Source organism: Condylostylus longicornis, unplaced genomic scaffold (assembly GCF_029603195.1).
Source record: "Condylostylus longicornis isolate FDR11 unplaced genomic scaffold, ASM2960319v2 ptg000055l, whole genome shotgun sequence".
NCBI lineage: Eukaryota > Metazoa > Arthropoda > Insecta > Diptera > Dolichopodidae > Condylostylus > Condylostylus longicornis.
In genome coordinates this window covers 7704527-7720432 of record NW_026578024.1, presented here as the reverse complement: position 1 = coordinate 7720432, position 15906 = coordinate 7704527, and the positions used below count along the sequence as shown (strand labels likewise).

The window sequence follows — 15906 nt, the reverse complement described above, 5'->3', positions numbered from 1 at the left end:
TTTGTCATATTAAACCTACTTCTGATTTATAAACTAAAAATGTAAAAATTTAATGTAAACGTTAAAAACGTTGTAAGTGAAAAAATATGATTCATTTAGGAGCTTCTTCCCATCTATCCATTATAAATGAATTCTTTTAATAACCATAAATTACATGCACATATTATATTTATTTTACTATTATAATTAAAAACGATATTTTTTTATATACATATGTATATATCGGTTTAATTAAATGCGTTTAATGACATTATTACAAAATAAAAATATGCCCAATTAAATTAATAGAAAAAACCAAAAAATCTAATAATTTTTTATTGATTAAAAAAGGTTCTCCATTAATAATATCATCATTATACATATTTTATTTAAAAAAAAATGTTGCAATGGGATCATTAAAACATCATAACTAAATGTAATCAAAGTAATAAAGTTAGTTATTTTTTTGCCAAAAATAATACATAAAAATTTATATTCATAAATTTTCCATGATTGAGTTATGACCATATGCAACATTAAAAAAAAACTGGTCCATAATTTTCTCCCTCATTAATTTTCTTTATATTGTATATGTAAGTTATTAATTCTCAAATTATTGCCTATAATATTCATAAGAAAATAAAATTAAAAATAATAACTTGGAAAAGGATATAAAACACTTTAACAAAGTTTCTAAAATATGTATATAACAATTTCTAAAAACTGTTATACATTATGATGAATGTGATTATTTATATATTGCATACATTCAGGAGAGCTTATTAAATTTTTTTGGAATGAATTCTTTAAATTATATTCGATGTTCCTTTACTACAGTGTAATTCTTAGATCTTTATTATATGTAAAAGAGTTTTAAATTTTAAAGATTAACGTTTCAATGATAGATTTATTCAATTCATTCATACTTTTAGTTGCTTTCAGAAAGATCAGTTTTCATTAATCAGTTCACTCTTTAAACAATTACTGCTACATTTAATCATAGCTTTGTGAATATTTTTTTCTTATATAATGTTAATATATGAAAAAAATATTCACATGAAGATTAAATCAAATGCAATAATGCATATGCCAGTCAAAAAATTCGAACTTGAATTGTCTGCCTAGAAGTACACAGGTTGTTCAATAAATGTAAGCTCACTTTTCATTATTTTCAAATAAAACGAAAGAATATCCTCTTTTTCTGTTTCTATTTTTTTGTTTTTGATATAATTTAATTTAGTGTTTTCTTAATATCTGTTTAAATTTTTTCTTTTTTTTGTTTTATTTAAGGCACATCCAAGAAAATGAAGTCTTCATCATCTAATACACACTATACTGAAAAAGAGAGACACAAACTGATGAAATATGAATGCAGAAATATTAGGCTCCGTATGTCTCTTTAAATCTTCTTTGGACCAGCTGATATGCATTGTAGACCCTAAAATAAGAAATAAAATAAAATGCTTTTATTTTAAAATTGGTATGCAAAAATTTCTATATCAATGAAGATACAAAAATATTAGTAAAAATAAACGTCCGCGAAAAATGTGATCCACTGAAATAAGAACGAATAACATGTTATAGAAATAATATGGATTCAAAATAATTTTTTGATTAGTGTTATCTTGATATAAATGACGTTTTCATCAAAAATTTAGATTTAAACTAAAAAAAAGGCATTGTTCACTAATAAGAGAATTTAAAAAAGTAAGAGGATGTAAAAATAATTCCAGTTACTTAGAAATCTGTTAAGTATACTAAAAATATGTAATCACTAACAAAAAAATTACTAATTACCTATGAGATAGACACACAATGAATGAGAGAACAAGTTTTAACATTATTAATACGCAATAGCAAGCGATTGCATAATATGATTCTACTAAGCAAGCAATAATATATTATATTAACTTGAAAATTATTACGAAACCATTAAAATTTTGAGACCTCCGCGTGGAGCGTTAAAAAAAATAGTTAAAAAAAATCTATAAATTTAGAGTATATATACTTTTCTTTGGCGGCTCGAAATGATTTTTTTCTTGGTTTTTTATTAGTGCAGTCTTCTTCGATTTCATGATGTGGTAAATCATCTGGTGATATCATAGTAAGGTTGTCTAAAAATTTTAAACAAAAACATGTTTTTTTTAATAATTGAATTGGATAAAATTGAACATATTTAATAAAATGCCTGAAATAAACTCACCAGGGTGACAAAAGTACGCAATGGAATGTCTACCTTTATTTCTAATATGCTCTTGTTCAGGAACAACAACCCTATGTAACTGCAATATAAAAATAAAATTTCCACATTTTTAAAAAGCTCCTTTACATTTTTAAAAAGTATATGCGTTATATGTAGGTAATTTACCAAGGCAGGATATCGTTCACTAGTCCATATTTGTAATATTTGACCACAATTAATGAGTATAGCACCAGGTAAATGGCCAACACGATGCCATTTTTTACTACCATTTGGTAATTTTACTTCTAAACCACCTTCGGAATCTTGTGCTAATAATGTAAATGTACCATAATCTGTATGTTGACCACAACGTACAAAACCAGCTAATGGTTTGGCGGTGCAACCATTCGCTTCACATTTTCTTTCTGATGGATTTAATGAAGCCTCGGCCAACGAACTATCTATTTCATCTAATAAATCAGCATCTGGATCCATATTACTAGGTCGACGACTTGGTGGATCTTCTGGTCTAAAATCCGGATCACCCATATTACAACGTTGATAGCTATATTTACATCGACCTTTAACAAATTCTAAATGATTATTATCTTCAATTACTGGTGGATAATAAAGAAGACGTAATGTTGTTTCATTATCGTGATCACCGGATAACATATGTGAATGCTTTTCGACAAAAAATTGTTGCTGGAGATCTATGAGAAAAAAAATAAATTTCAAAACCATAAATACATATGAAAATGACAGCACTTACCCAAACCAAGTGCAACTGCTTGAAGTAAAAAACCAGCTAAACTTTTAAAATCTTGTGCTAGTCCAGCAACATGATCAGCAAAACCTGGCAATGGTTCTTCTGGTAAATGTTTAGCACTTAATGTGCATATATTAAAGCAATGACGTAACTCTGGTGTTTTACCATCAAATTTTTCTTGCCCTGGTTGAACATAACCATGATTATCATCTTTTTGCCTTATATAATGTTCTTTTACATCTGTTGGTAATTCACAAAAGTCATCTAAATATTTCCATGCTACTTTAAGCTGCAATTTTGTTTTAAAATGAGTAAGAGAAATTAAAAAATATTAAGTTTACATATGAAGACAACTAAAATATTATTAAATGTTACTTTTTCTTCGGAAATTCCATGATTCACTAAAAATGCTAAACCTTTTTCGCTTAATGCTTTATGTAATTGTGTTGCTACACGTGTTAGAACAGATCGGACTGGAACTTCTTCAGTGCCTGTAGTAATAAAAACAAGTATAAGTAAGTTTCATTAGTAACCAATTAATTTCTCATAATTTATTTTAAGAAAGGGCTGAGTAAGTACTCGTAATAGAGATAATGTAAAAGTTCTTAAATAAAATTTGCCTTATTACACAAATTCATTTTTAAATTAGAATAATAACAAAGATAACAAATTTCAGTTCCAACTTTATTATAAACTCTAATTTAATTAAAGAGTTTGAAAAGAACAACAGACTCAGGTATGATTCTTTAGACAATTTTGATTTCAGCCTGTTTGAACAAATTGGGGCAAGCATCTAAAGTTTTCAATTTCTTTGCAAATTTTTTGTGTGCCATCAAATTTTTAATTGCAAAGAATTCGAAAACCATTCGATATTTTAATTTCAGGCGATGATTTTGCAAATTTAATTTTGACCATAGAATTGAATTAATGAGGAAATAACAACATAAACTTTAAAAATTAATTTTAGAAGTATTTTCATTATTTCAAAAATTTGAAAAGAATTTATAAAGAGTAAAAAAAATATGTATCCATTGGGTATGCGTAAAAGAGAGCGTCCCAAATTAAGTAATTCTCTGAAATATTTTGAAATGAGAGCAAATTTAAAATTTTTATCTTGCGATTTATTAATTTCCGTGGTGAATTTTATTTGTTAAATTTATATTAAGTATTTCTTTAATTTAAAATTGAAATTTCTAATTACTTTAAGATAAAAAGCTAACATAAGTATGTCCATGTATATACTGAGGGTTTGTTAACCTAAAGACATTATAATTTTAAAAATGCAAAAGGAAAACTACAAATTTTCTGACACCTGAAGGATACCATTGTGTGAGTTAATGTTTAAAACCATTGTGAATGGTTATAATTTTTAATTACTTGTTTAGTTTACTTTTACATTTTATTATAAATTTATTTTCAAATTATTTCGAAAATCTAAGAAAAAATTAATAAACTACAGAGAATGCAATTGAGTTCAATATATTAAATGCTAAATGGAAAATAATAAATGTCATATTATTGAATTAATCAGGATAAAATATTACAAAAATCAAAAATTTATGAACTTATTAAATTTGATTAATAAAAATAAATTTAAAATAAAAATTATTTGAATGATTCATGCAAATTTTTGTAAACATTTGAGTTTTTCATTCAAACGAAATTAAATTTTTTTTTTAAAACCAAAATAAATATGATCAACTATGAGCACAATTTTTTCAAAATTCCTCCCAATTACCTACAATATTACTATTTTCTATAAATATTTAAAATAAAATTTTCCAAAATTTTGAAATAAGTATGGGACCAATGTTATTTCATAAATATTTTTTTCTTTTATTTTTTTTTCTTAATAGTGTTAACAAAAATTTAATTGTGCTAAAAATTTCGAAAATAAATAAGAAAAGAATGAAATAAAATTTTCACATTGAATCGTAAATTATAATTTATTTGTTCTTCTTCTATTCTTAATAAATTATTTTTTCGCTAAAAAAAATCACATGATTGATATGTGAAAACATTTTTACATCTTAATTTAAAACATGAATATAAAATTGATTTTTTACGATACGAATGTAGATTATAAAAATTTTATATAAAAATTTTTGAAAAAAAAAAAAAATTCTAAGAAAATTAATTAATAAAATTTTTTGACAAAATATTTGTTTTTCAATTTATTTGTTTTGTAATATTTGCATTTTTTATTTAAATTTTTGTTTTGTTTATTACTATAATTCAAAGTTACCGACGTCATTAATCAATATTCATAAAAAACTAAACCAGTTCTGTTCTAATCTTAATTCGCACAAGTCAAACTGAACTGAGTGTGTATTTTTATTGCTATTATACGTTACCTTACTACAATGCGGTCAATAGGTTTCTGAAAAGTTCCGCGTTATAGGAAATTGCACTGTAGGGGACTTTAACTACAGATCTAATAATCTAGTTTCTAATAAAAAACTAGGTTTTAACACTATTTAACAAAATATAATATAAAAAATTGTTTCACAAATGTTTTAAAAATTTTTTATATGATTCTCACAACTTCTTTACTTTTAATGACGAGACAAATATAAACTTCCAAAAAATTTTTCAAAATTTAATGTTCGGGAAAAACTCTTTTCTACCCTCACTATAAATTCTATCTCAATTAAATTCTAGCTATTTGGCTATAAACAGACAAAACTAATGCAGATAGGTAATTTTTCTGATAAAATTACCTTAATTGGTTAAATAAATATTTACTTAATGCAAATTAAAGTTTTTTAAAAAGTTTCTTAGAATATTATTTTTAAAAAAATTCTTGAAATTTGCTTACTGGGAGTACCGCGTTATAGGAAATTTTCCGCATTTTCTGAACTGCGTTATGGGAGAGTTACCTGTACAACTTTTTTTCTTAATTGTATTGAATCAAAGAAATTGAAAAATTCAAAAAATTTATATTTTATAAAAGAAATTAAAAAAACTAATAAGTAGGCATGCTCAAGTTGATAATGGACTCGTTCGTAGTTTTGTCTTGAAAGTAAAAAAGCAAGACGGATTAGCTTCTTAAACATTTGCAACTTTTGCATATACTTACATATTTTAGGTAATTATGAAAAAAAAGTTACATAATTGGTTTAAATACTTTTAATTTCATGCAATTTTAGTGAGAAGCCTGTTATAATAAGATAGAAGTATTTTAGATTTACGATTTTCATTCTTAGCTATTTTAGAAATATATTGTATACTAAATAATAAAAATACTTAATTACAAAAGCTTTATGCAATCACTTCAGAATTTTTATAAAGATAGCAAAGGTTTTAACAATACCAATTGCCCATATTTCAAACTTATTTTGCATGCGTACACACCTAATATGCAAAATTTACTTTAAAAATTTAGAATTATAGCTAGTTATGCATATGTAAAAAACAATAAAAACTTCTAAAAGAGACTTCACTGTACATATTTTCCTTAAAAACAAAAAATTCAAATATTATTTTTTTCTTTATTATCTTTTAATATTATCAAATTTTTATTACTTGTGTACCTATATGCGTACAAATGAGCAATTAAAAATGATCGATATAATTAGTTGATAAGTGTTATACTCTTATTACTTTTTCAACTTTCCGAGAATATAATAAATTATTTTCATAAAAACAAAAAATCTCTTTAATTAGATTTTTTTTAATTTATTTACGTTTTGAAATTGAATTTTAATTACAATATAAGTAAGTAGGTAATTAATTAAAAAATAAACTTTTCAAAATACAATTAAGCATCACATATTTTAGCAATGTAGTGAAAGCATTAAAAAAAATGTTTTTAGAACACTTTTTATTATATAAATAACTTGTCGGAATAATTGAATTTGAATAGATTTTTTTTTAATTTATAACAAATCGTTTACTTTTTATAAAATAAATATTTCCAATGAAGATTAAAAACTTATTGGAGAAAAAATTTTTTTAAGCATTAAATTTGAAATTTTAATGTGGAATTTTTTGTTAATAATTTGCATATATATATATATATATATATATATATAACAAGTAAAAACGTTTCAGTCGGTATAAACCGATTGAATTATACCCTGCACCTTTCGTTATTGTGTAGCAATTACTCGAACATGTGAAGACATTCTATAGAAACTTCACGGATATGTCTGACCTATTATTGGACATCCGACTGTCAAGTTTCATGAATCTGACTTTATAATTTTTCCAAATATTTAAAATTAGCTTTTGGAGTTGTATGGCAGGTACCTGAACCTGTCAAGCAATTCCATCAAAACTTCATATATCTGATCTACAAATGGACACACAACTGCCAAGTTTCATGAATCTGGCTTTATTATTTTTTCAATATTTAAAATTAACTTCTGGAGTTATATGGCAGGTACCCGAACCTGTCAAGCAATTCTTCTAAAACTTCAGAAGTATATTTGGCCTATAATTGGACACATGACTGCCAAGTTTCATGAATCTGACTTTATTATTTTGCCGAATATAAAAAATTTGCTGTTGAAGTTGTATGGCAAGTACCCGAACCTGTTAAGCAATTCCACTAAAACTTCACAAATATATCTGATCTATAATCGGACAAACAACTGCCAAGTTTCATGAATCTGACTTTATTATTTTTCCAAATATTAAGAATAAGCTTTTAGACTTGTATGGGAGCTACTCGAACCTGCCAAGCAATCCCACCAAAACTTTAGAAATATATCTGACCTATAATTGGACACACGACTGCCAAGTCTCATGAATCTGACTTTATTATTTTTCGAAATATTAAGAATAAGCTTTTGGACTTGTATGGGAGCTACTCGAACCTGCCAAGCAATCCCACCAAAACTTCAGAAATATATCTGACCTATAACTCGACATACAACTGCCAAGTTTCATGAATCTGACTTTATTATTTTTCCAAATATTTAAAACAAGCTTTTAGACTTGCATGGCAAGTACCCGAACCTGTCAAGCAATTCCACTAAAACTTCACAAATATGTCTGATCTACAATCGGACACACAACTGCCAAGTTTCATGAATCTGACTTTATTATTTTTCCAAATATTTAAAATTAGCTTCTGGAGTTGTATGGCAGGTACCCGAACCTGTCAAGCAATTCTTCTAAAACTTCAGAAATATATTTGACCTATAATTGGACACATGACTGCCAAGTTTCATGAATCTGACTTTATTATTTTGCCGAATATAAAAAATTTGCTGTTGGAGTTGTATGGCAGCCACCCGAACCGGTGCAGCTATCCCATTATAATTTTTAGAGCATGTGTAAAATGTAATTGGACACATGTATACAAAATTTTATATTTATAGCTTTATTAGTTTTCGAAATATTTAAAATAAACTCTTTGAGTTGTATGGCAGCTACCCGAACCCGTTGTCCGAATTAGTCCAATAACAATAGGGTTCGTCCTTGGCACAAAAGAAAAAACTTGTGAAAGTTTGGTGTCGATAGCATTATTCGTTTTTGAGTTATCGTGCGATCGGACGGACGGACGGACGGACGGACGGACGGACGGACATGTCTAAATCGACGCAGAATTTTACGCTGAGCAAGAATATATATATATGTCCATACCGCAGATGACTCCTTCAAGTAGTTACAAACTCCATACCAAAGTTAATATACCCTTCACGAAGTGCAGGATATAAAAATTTAAATCTCTAAAACTGATCTCATTTTATATGAAAAATAACTAGATTTTAATATTATTTAAATTCTATAGAAATACGTAGACGACCTGGATAATAAAGAATTGAAAAGTAAATTTTTAAAGACCGTCTAATGCCAATTGAGAACTAATTGTTAATGCAGTCACAATAGGTTTGTTGCGTCACAATAATTAAATTTTTAATTTTTAAAGAAAGAATTATATAAAAAAATTAGTACCTAAATTTAATTTACTTATATATTGTAATTATTTAAATCCGCAGTTAAAAATTATTTATTGCCGTCGATTTTCAACCACAATAGATCCATTATTTAAAAGTATATAAACTCAATTGTGGACATACAATATTTCTAAATTGAATTGCATATTATTTCTCTCCCACATACATTTTATTTTTACAATAGAAAAAAAAAAGCTTTTTCTTTATTATTTTAAATTATAAAGCGTCATTCAAATTAATTAATTTGTTAAACAAATTATTTAGCATTGTAACCCTATAATATGTCTGTAATAAGTATGTACATATAAAATTGTATGTATATGTAGGTATAATGAAAGTAAAACCATTAACAAATAATCCAAGTATTAGTCACAAAACAATAATTGATGAATTACCATTTATATACAAACTAAAATACTAAAATAATAAAGTACTTACTTAATGTACTTTGAAATTTAAAAAAAAAAATAAAAATTTAATTAAAATTTATTCAACCATAAAAGCATTTTAATACCCTCACACACGTTCACGTATAATATACTACCATTCAATGTAAATCGAGTATTTAAAAAACTTGTTAATAATTTTTATAATTTATAATGCTTAGTACAATAAGTAATTGCTTAAGTTCATTTTAGTTAGATAATAGGGTAAGGAACTTAGAATTGATTTTAGTATATAAGATATATGTACATACTTATTTATTTGATAAACTTAGTCATGTAAATTTTAAATAATTTAGGAAAGAATGATTTGGGCTACTTTTATATGAATAAAACTCATATTCTAAATCAATTTTTTTTCCTTCTTCACTCCTATTAGGAGTATAGGGCTGGTGCATGATATCTCTCATGCCCTAATTTCTATAGTCATAGAGAAAGCTAGGTAGGTGACTAGCCTACCGTAGTTTTTTTTTTTATTTATATTAAATATTTCAGTTTATTAATATTTACTGTTTATTTTTCTTAGTCTATATAATTTTTATAGTGACCTGACCGGGGTTTGAACCCGAGACCTTTCGGTTAAAGGACCAGTGCCATAACCACTGCACCAATGGTCAGATCTGACTCTAAATCAATTAAACTTTGAATTCGAAAGAATAGTCAGTTTCGAATAGATTTGAATAGAATAATTAGGTTATAGTTCACTTATAGTGCTATACAGAAGACAATTTTTGTAATCACACATCAAAACTACGGTTTTTGAGTGGCGCTGTTTTAAAAAAAAAACTTAATACACAGTATCGCCCCCTAAAAAAGTGATTTGTTCAGCTCGATAGAAATTGCGTCACTTTGTCTATAATACATCATTTCGTTTGGGTGGTATAAGTATATATTTACAGTTTGAATGATCTGACAAATGGTGTAGTGATTATGCTACCGGTGATTTAACCAAAGGATCTCGAGTAACCCTGGTAATGTTACTATACTTAATATTATGTAGCTTAATATACAATCAAAAATTTAAAGTACAAAATATATAATTCTATATTAATATACTTAAATGTTAATATAAAATCAATTACCCATATATGGCGGATATTATTATGAATAATAATATTCGATATTGAATAACAACAAAAATAAAGTCAAGTCTAAAAAGTCAAGTTTAAAGTCCTAATGCTCTCAAATGGAATACGACAATGAACAGTGTGTTCGAAGGATAATCAAAGAAAAATATATGATTTTAAAGCAAAATTTTACAGAAAAATGAACTTTGTCCTCTAAAATGCCACACGCCGCAAAGAAATTTATTTTTATTTCTGTTCCTCAAATGGCCTTAAAAAATCTTCTACCTTCTATTTTCAAAATTCACCTAAATTTTTTTCATTTAAAATTTTAGAATATTTGAATTCTTGTTCTAATTCTAAAACATAGTTAGATTATAGATACTTTAATAAATTGATATCTAATCATTTGTTATGAATTGATTACGTAATCAAACTAAGTCTATTTAAAAAAAAACGTGTGCTATGAAAACCACACAATAACCTAATATTTAATAGTAAGTATCTGCAGTTTTTTTCGAATTTAAGATTCTTATTTTGCACTAATCATCAATATAGAAAAAACAAAATCAACAATTTGTTTTAATATTTATTTTTTAATTTTTATTTTTTTTCAACAAGATAAGAATACTCGTATAGAGAAGTTTATACCCACGAAAAATGTATAATTATAGCTATATATATATATATATATATATATATATATATATATATATATATATATATATATATATATACGAATTTAATTAAAGCAACAAAACAAAAAATAAAACCACTACGCTGCTGATTACTGTTTCCGACCTTAAAATATAACTAAGTACAATGACAGATTATCGTTATTATTTAGAGTAAAATGTGATGTGACGTTAAACTGATCGTATGGCAGATATATATAAAAAAAACCATAATACGCGAATATTAAATAGCATCATCTACTTATAAATATATAAGTACATAAGTAAACGTACTATAATATACTCATATACATGTATACAATTACAAGTATACTGCAGTATATTATTCACGAAATGGTTTTATAAGAAGCCAGTAAATATTTACTTTAATTCACCTATTTATTTAAAGAATGAATGTTATTTTCCGCAGTTACTCTTTATTGTTTCAAATTCAATACACACTTTTGTATATTTATATAAATTAATTTATTCAAGAAAAATATTAATTATATACATTGCGTTTTTTTAATTTGTAGTAATAATAAACATGTAATTAAAAAACAATTTTAAATAAATAATTCATAATAAATAATATAAAAATTTTTCTACTTTTTAATGAGTCTTAATTTATTTTGAGTGAGTTGATCTGTAGAGTGAAGTGATTTTATTCGTTTTTTTCTAAATGGATTACTCGTATTATTGACGTTAATTATTTTGAGTAATTTTTAGTTGTTACACATTTGAATTCATATTTTTGTGTTGTTAATGTATACATACACATATACATATTTTATTTATTACTTTAAAAGATCTTGAATAAATTTTTGAATTTAGATTTAAATAAACTTTAATTATCATAATAAGTTACTATTAAAACGCCCCATAGAATCTATTTTGTTTATTTTCTATAGTATTTTAATTTTATCCTAGTGAACAATTTAAATTTGACATCCTGATTGCATCTCACCTTTTCGATCGCTCTTCAATTCGCTTGTGAACCGGAGTTCTCATTTTTTTAATTCGATAAGATTTTTTCAACAAAATTTTCTCATTTCTTTTCTTAAAATTTCGACTGAACTTGTCAACTTAAAAAGCAAAGTGAATGATAAGTGAGTAACTTGTTTATAAATTTTGATAGACGAGATACGAAATCCGAAAGAATTTTTCTCACCCGGAAATCACAATATACGAACATACGATATCATTCATCATTTTCTCACTCAGCGAGTAAAAAAAACGAAACACATAATCAATCCCTAAGATTTTGTGAAATATTGTTCTATATCAAGGATTATTTACATATGTAAACAAAAAACATAAATCATATGTAAATAAAGTCATATCGGAATAAACGTGCAAACTTCTCTCTTCCGCATTCTTAATAAGTATATGCATTTACAGTGTCGTTAGGTTCTTAATACACCAAGAATATTCACGTTTAGAGTACTATAAAAACTTAAAGAATTGAAAATTTTTAGAAATCTCGAAAAATTACATTGTCGATATTCAGACTCTCTTACGTAAATTACAGATTTTAAAAGAAGTTACTCTTTATACTGGCAAAACTCCTCGCTTTCAAATATAGCGATTCTTCAAAAAATCAATCTTATAAAAAACGCAATACTTCTGCAAAGATTTCTGCAATAGTTGTCTTAAATTATTCGTTGATACCGTTTAACTACAAAATACTTACTAATAAATTCAATCAAACAGTTACACAACACATGAGTACGTACAAATGAAAATAAAATTTTGAAAATTAAACTCGTACAAGGTAAAATAATAATATATAAGTATGTCAGTTATCTTATGAGTAAGACAAGAAAAAGGTAATATTTAAATACAAAAACAAAAAGCTTATAACACGTACCCATTTCATACGTAAAACATACAATAAAAAAATTAAATACAAGTATTCAAAAATTTCTTAGTATTTTTTAAGTGCAAAATAAAGTAAAAAAAAAAAAATCGCAAATTAAAAAATGACTCAGCTCGTTCTCAGGTTTTTTCCGTAATAATTTAATTGTTTTAATTTCTAATTAAATATTAAATTTAATATGTAAAGATAACACAAAAATTTTATATATTTTTTTTTTCATTTAAATTGTATTTTTATAAGTTATCATCATACATGAAATTGAATACTTCAACTAGGTTTTTTACCTTTTTTATGTACACGCCAATTTATTATTAAGAGAAAGACGTACGACACAAATACGAACCGGTAAATGTTGAGAGGTCATTTTCGAATTATAAATTTGTCAAACTATAAATACAAATTTTTGGGAAATTCAAAAATTTTAGATTTCATAAGATAAATTATTGCTTTAATTCAAAGAAAACTGATAGGTTTCCAAAAATTATTTTAGAAATACTTAGATCCCACACAAAAATATTGCATTATCTTTTACTTTTAAAGGTATACTACGAAATTCATATAATTATATAAGTACTAAAATGTAATACGAGTATATATATTGTTTATATGTATATTTTTTTAGAAAATAATTTTAAACTGTAAATAATGGTATTATACTAATTATTAATACTAAATAAGTAGTAAGTAATACTCATTAATTATGTGAAGGTGTGTATAAATAGACAAATTAGAACAAACTGATCAATTGACAGACTGAGAGCGTACATATATAAGTGCGCAAAAATTTTAATATTTACTAAAATGCTTTGAGAAAACACAATCGATTTCCTATGTACCCAACAATCAAAATTATATACTTACTTTGGAAAAAGTGTAATAGACATTAAATGTAAATTAAATAATAATTAAATTCTTAATTCGAAATAATTGGTTAGTTGTATACTCATATAGCTCTTGTTAAGATATACGTATAAGAATATGTAACCTAAATTAGAATTTTACAAAAGGTAATTTTTTATCAATTAAGTATGTAGAAAGCACTTTCAAAAGTTTGTTCCCATGTTATCACTTATAGTATGCATATATACAGTAATAGTAAATAAATATAAGCAAAATACGCATGACAATAACGTTTAAACTTAAACAAATTTACAAAAACGTTTCGTTAACTCATATTTCAGAATAAATAAGTAAAAGCTGCCAAAATATGTATATTTGCATATTACACGAAATTTCTTGATTAAAAATAAGGAAAAAGACAACTCTATAAGCAATAACCATAGACGACAGCATTTTTCGCAACTCGTGCCCTGACTATATTTACACCACGGCATCTTTTTGAAAAACTAATAATACCCAGGTTAAAAACCATTCATTTTTCATACAACAATAATTTTTACACATAATGCATTTAAAATTTACATAACTGCTTACAATTTTTTAATCAAGAAATTAAAGATTTGGATACGTACTTATACTTATTTAAATTTCAATAAAATATTATGCCTTAAAATTTAACATTATAAAATTCAACACAGACGTAATTATACGTAAATTTGCAAAATAAATTGTAATTGATGGCAACACTATGAATGACTAGACTACAGTAATGGGATCATGGAATTTTATTGCAATTTTCTTAGTATATATACTTATTTGTTATAAAAAGTTTTGTTAGGTATAAGCACATTAATTATTTGCAATGTAATAAAAATTTTCAAAAAAAATTTAAAAATTATATTTAAAATATGGAAAAATCCATTTTAACACTTTATTATATAACAAATTGAATTGATGCCATTTAAGTAACCAAGTCTACACATTAAATATACTTGATCGACTACATTATACGATATACATACTTATATGTACGATATGAGTGAAGCTTTTATAAAACATATGGACAGAAGTACGCACGCTATAATTTTTTTTAAATTTAACATTGAAAATTTTTAAAACGAAGAAAAACCTCTAATAAATTATCGTAAACTCATCGTAAAAAATTTAATTTTTATATTTTTAACATTTTTTAAAACATTTGCAAAATTTTTTTATTATATTTGTTGCCTTATTTTTTTTAATTGGTTCAATGAGCTTGTAATAAGTTTTAGCATTGAGAAACATTTTTCTTTTCATTTAAAAAACAAAGATATTATTTGTTATACCAAAGTATATACAAAAATAACCGGTAACACTCAATTCTTTTGTTTGCTTTAAATATTTTCCAATAGTATTACAATAACAATTTGATTAAGCGTTATATTGAAACTCATATTTTTTTTTCTTTTAAATTACTATTTAAATTATAAATTTGCAATTAAAAATGCAAGTATTTATTATGCATTATAAGTATAGGTAGGCATGCAGCTTGAAAGTCTTAAAAAAATTCTTAATTAACACTAACTATCGTGATTGGTTGGCTGGTTGGTTCTATAATAATTCTATAAATGAACATCTTATGTAAAAAGCTTGTTTTTATGATTTGCATATTTTTTATTTTAAGAATGGAAAATGTAAATTGCTTTTTATTCTTTTAAACAAGTTCTTATCGACTTACATACATATTGTATAAAAATTAGCATGGACAATCATTTTTTATGCTCATTTCATTATAAAGAAAACAAATTTATGTACGAGTACTGTTATGTATCTCGTACTTTCATAAGTTCTATAAGTTTTTACTGAAAATGTAAACAATGGATAAATTATATATAACTTGTAACTAATTTGATTGGTCATAAAAAGCAAATAAATTGTTCAGATCCGCAAATGGTTATGAATAAGAAGTAATATTAAGATAGTTTCTGAAATGAGGCATCTGAATCCGGATTCCGAGCCTCCTGCTAAAATATTCGATTCATTATTCGAATTGAAATAGCTGAATATTCTCTAATTTCTAAACTTCGAGTCTCTGAACACATACATGTCTTATTTTTATTAGATGCCTAATACTTACTATTAACAAACGTGCAATATCAATATTGCTTTAATATTATTACTATATACATAA

The 15906-nt window shown here is 25.1% G+C and overlaps 1 protein-coding gene across 1 annotated transcript in view; it reads right to left on the bottom strand.

Annotated features, from left to right (window-relative positions):
• Positions 1-1175: 1175 nt before the first annotated feature.
• LOC129612091 (1-aminocyclopropane-1-carboxylate oxidase-like) overlaps positions 1176-15906 on the bottom strand; it is a 30227-nt gene continuing 15496 nt past the window's right edge. The window contains exons 2-7 of the mRNA XM_055525584.1: positions 3306-3421; positions 2934-3219; positions 2348-2874; positions 2183-2261; positions 1988-2093; positions 1176-1417 (exon numbers count right to left, since the gene is read on the bottom strand). Of these exons, the coding sequence (XP_055381559.1) occupies positions 1360-1417; positions 1988-2093; positions 2183-2261; positions 2348-2874; positions 2934-3219; positions 3306-3421 (1172 nt within the window). The 3' untranslated portion in view covers positions 1176-1359. The remainder of the gene's footprint in view (positions 1418-1987; positions 2094-2182; positions 2262-2347; positions 2875-2933; positions 3220-3305; positions 3422-15906) is intronic.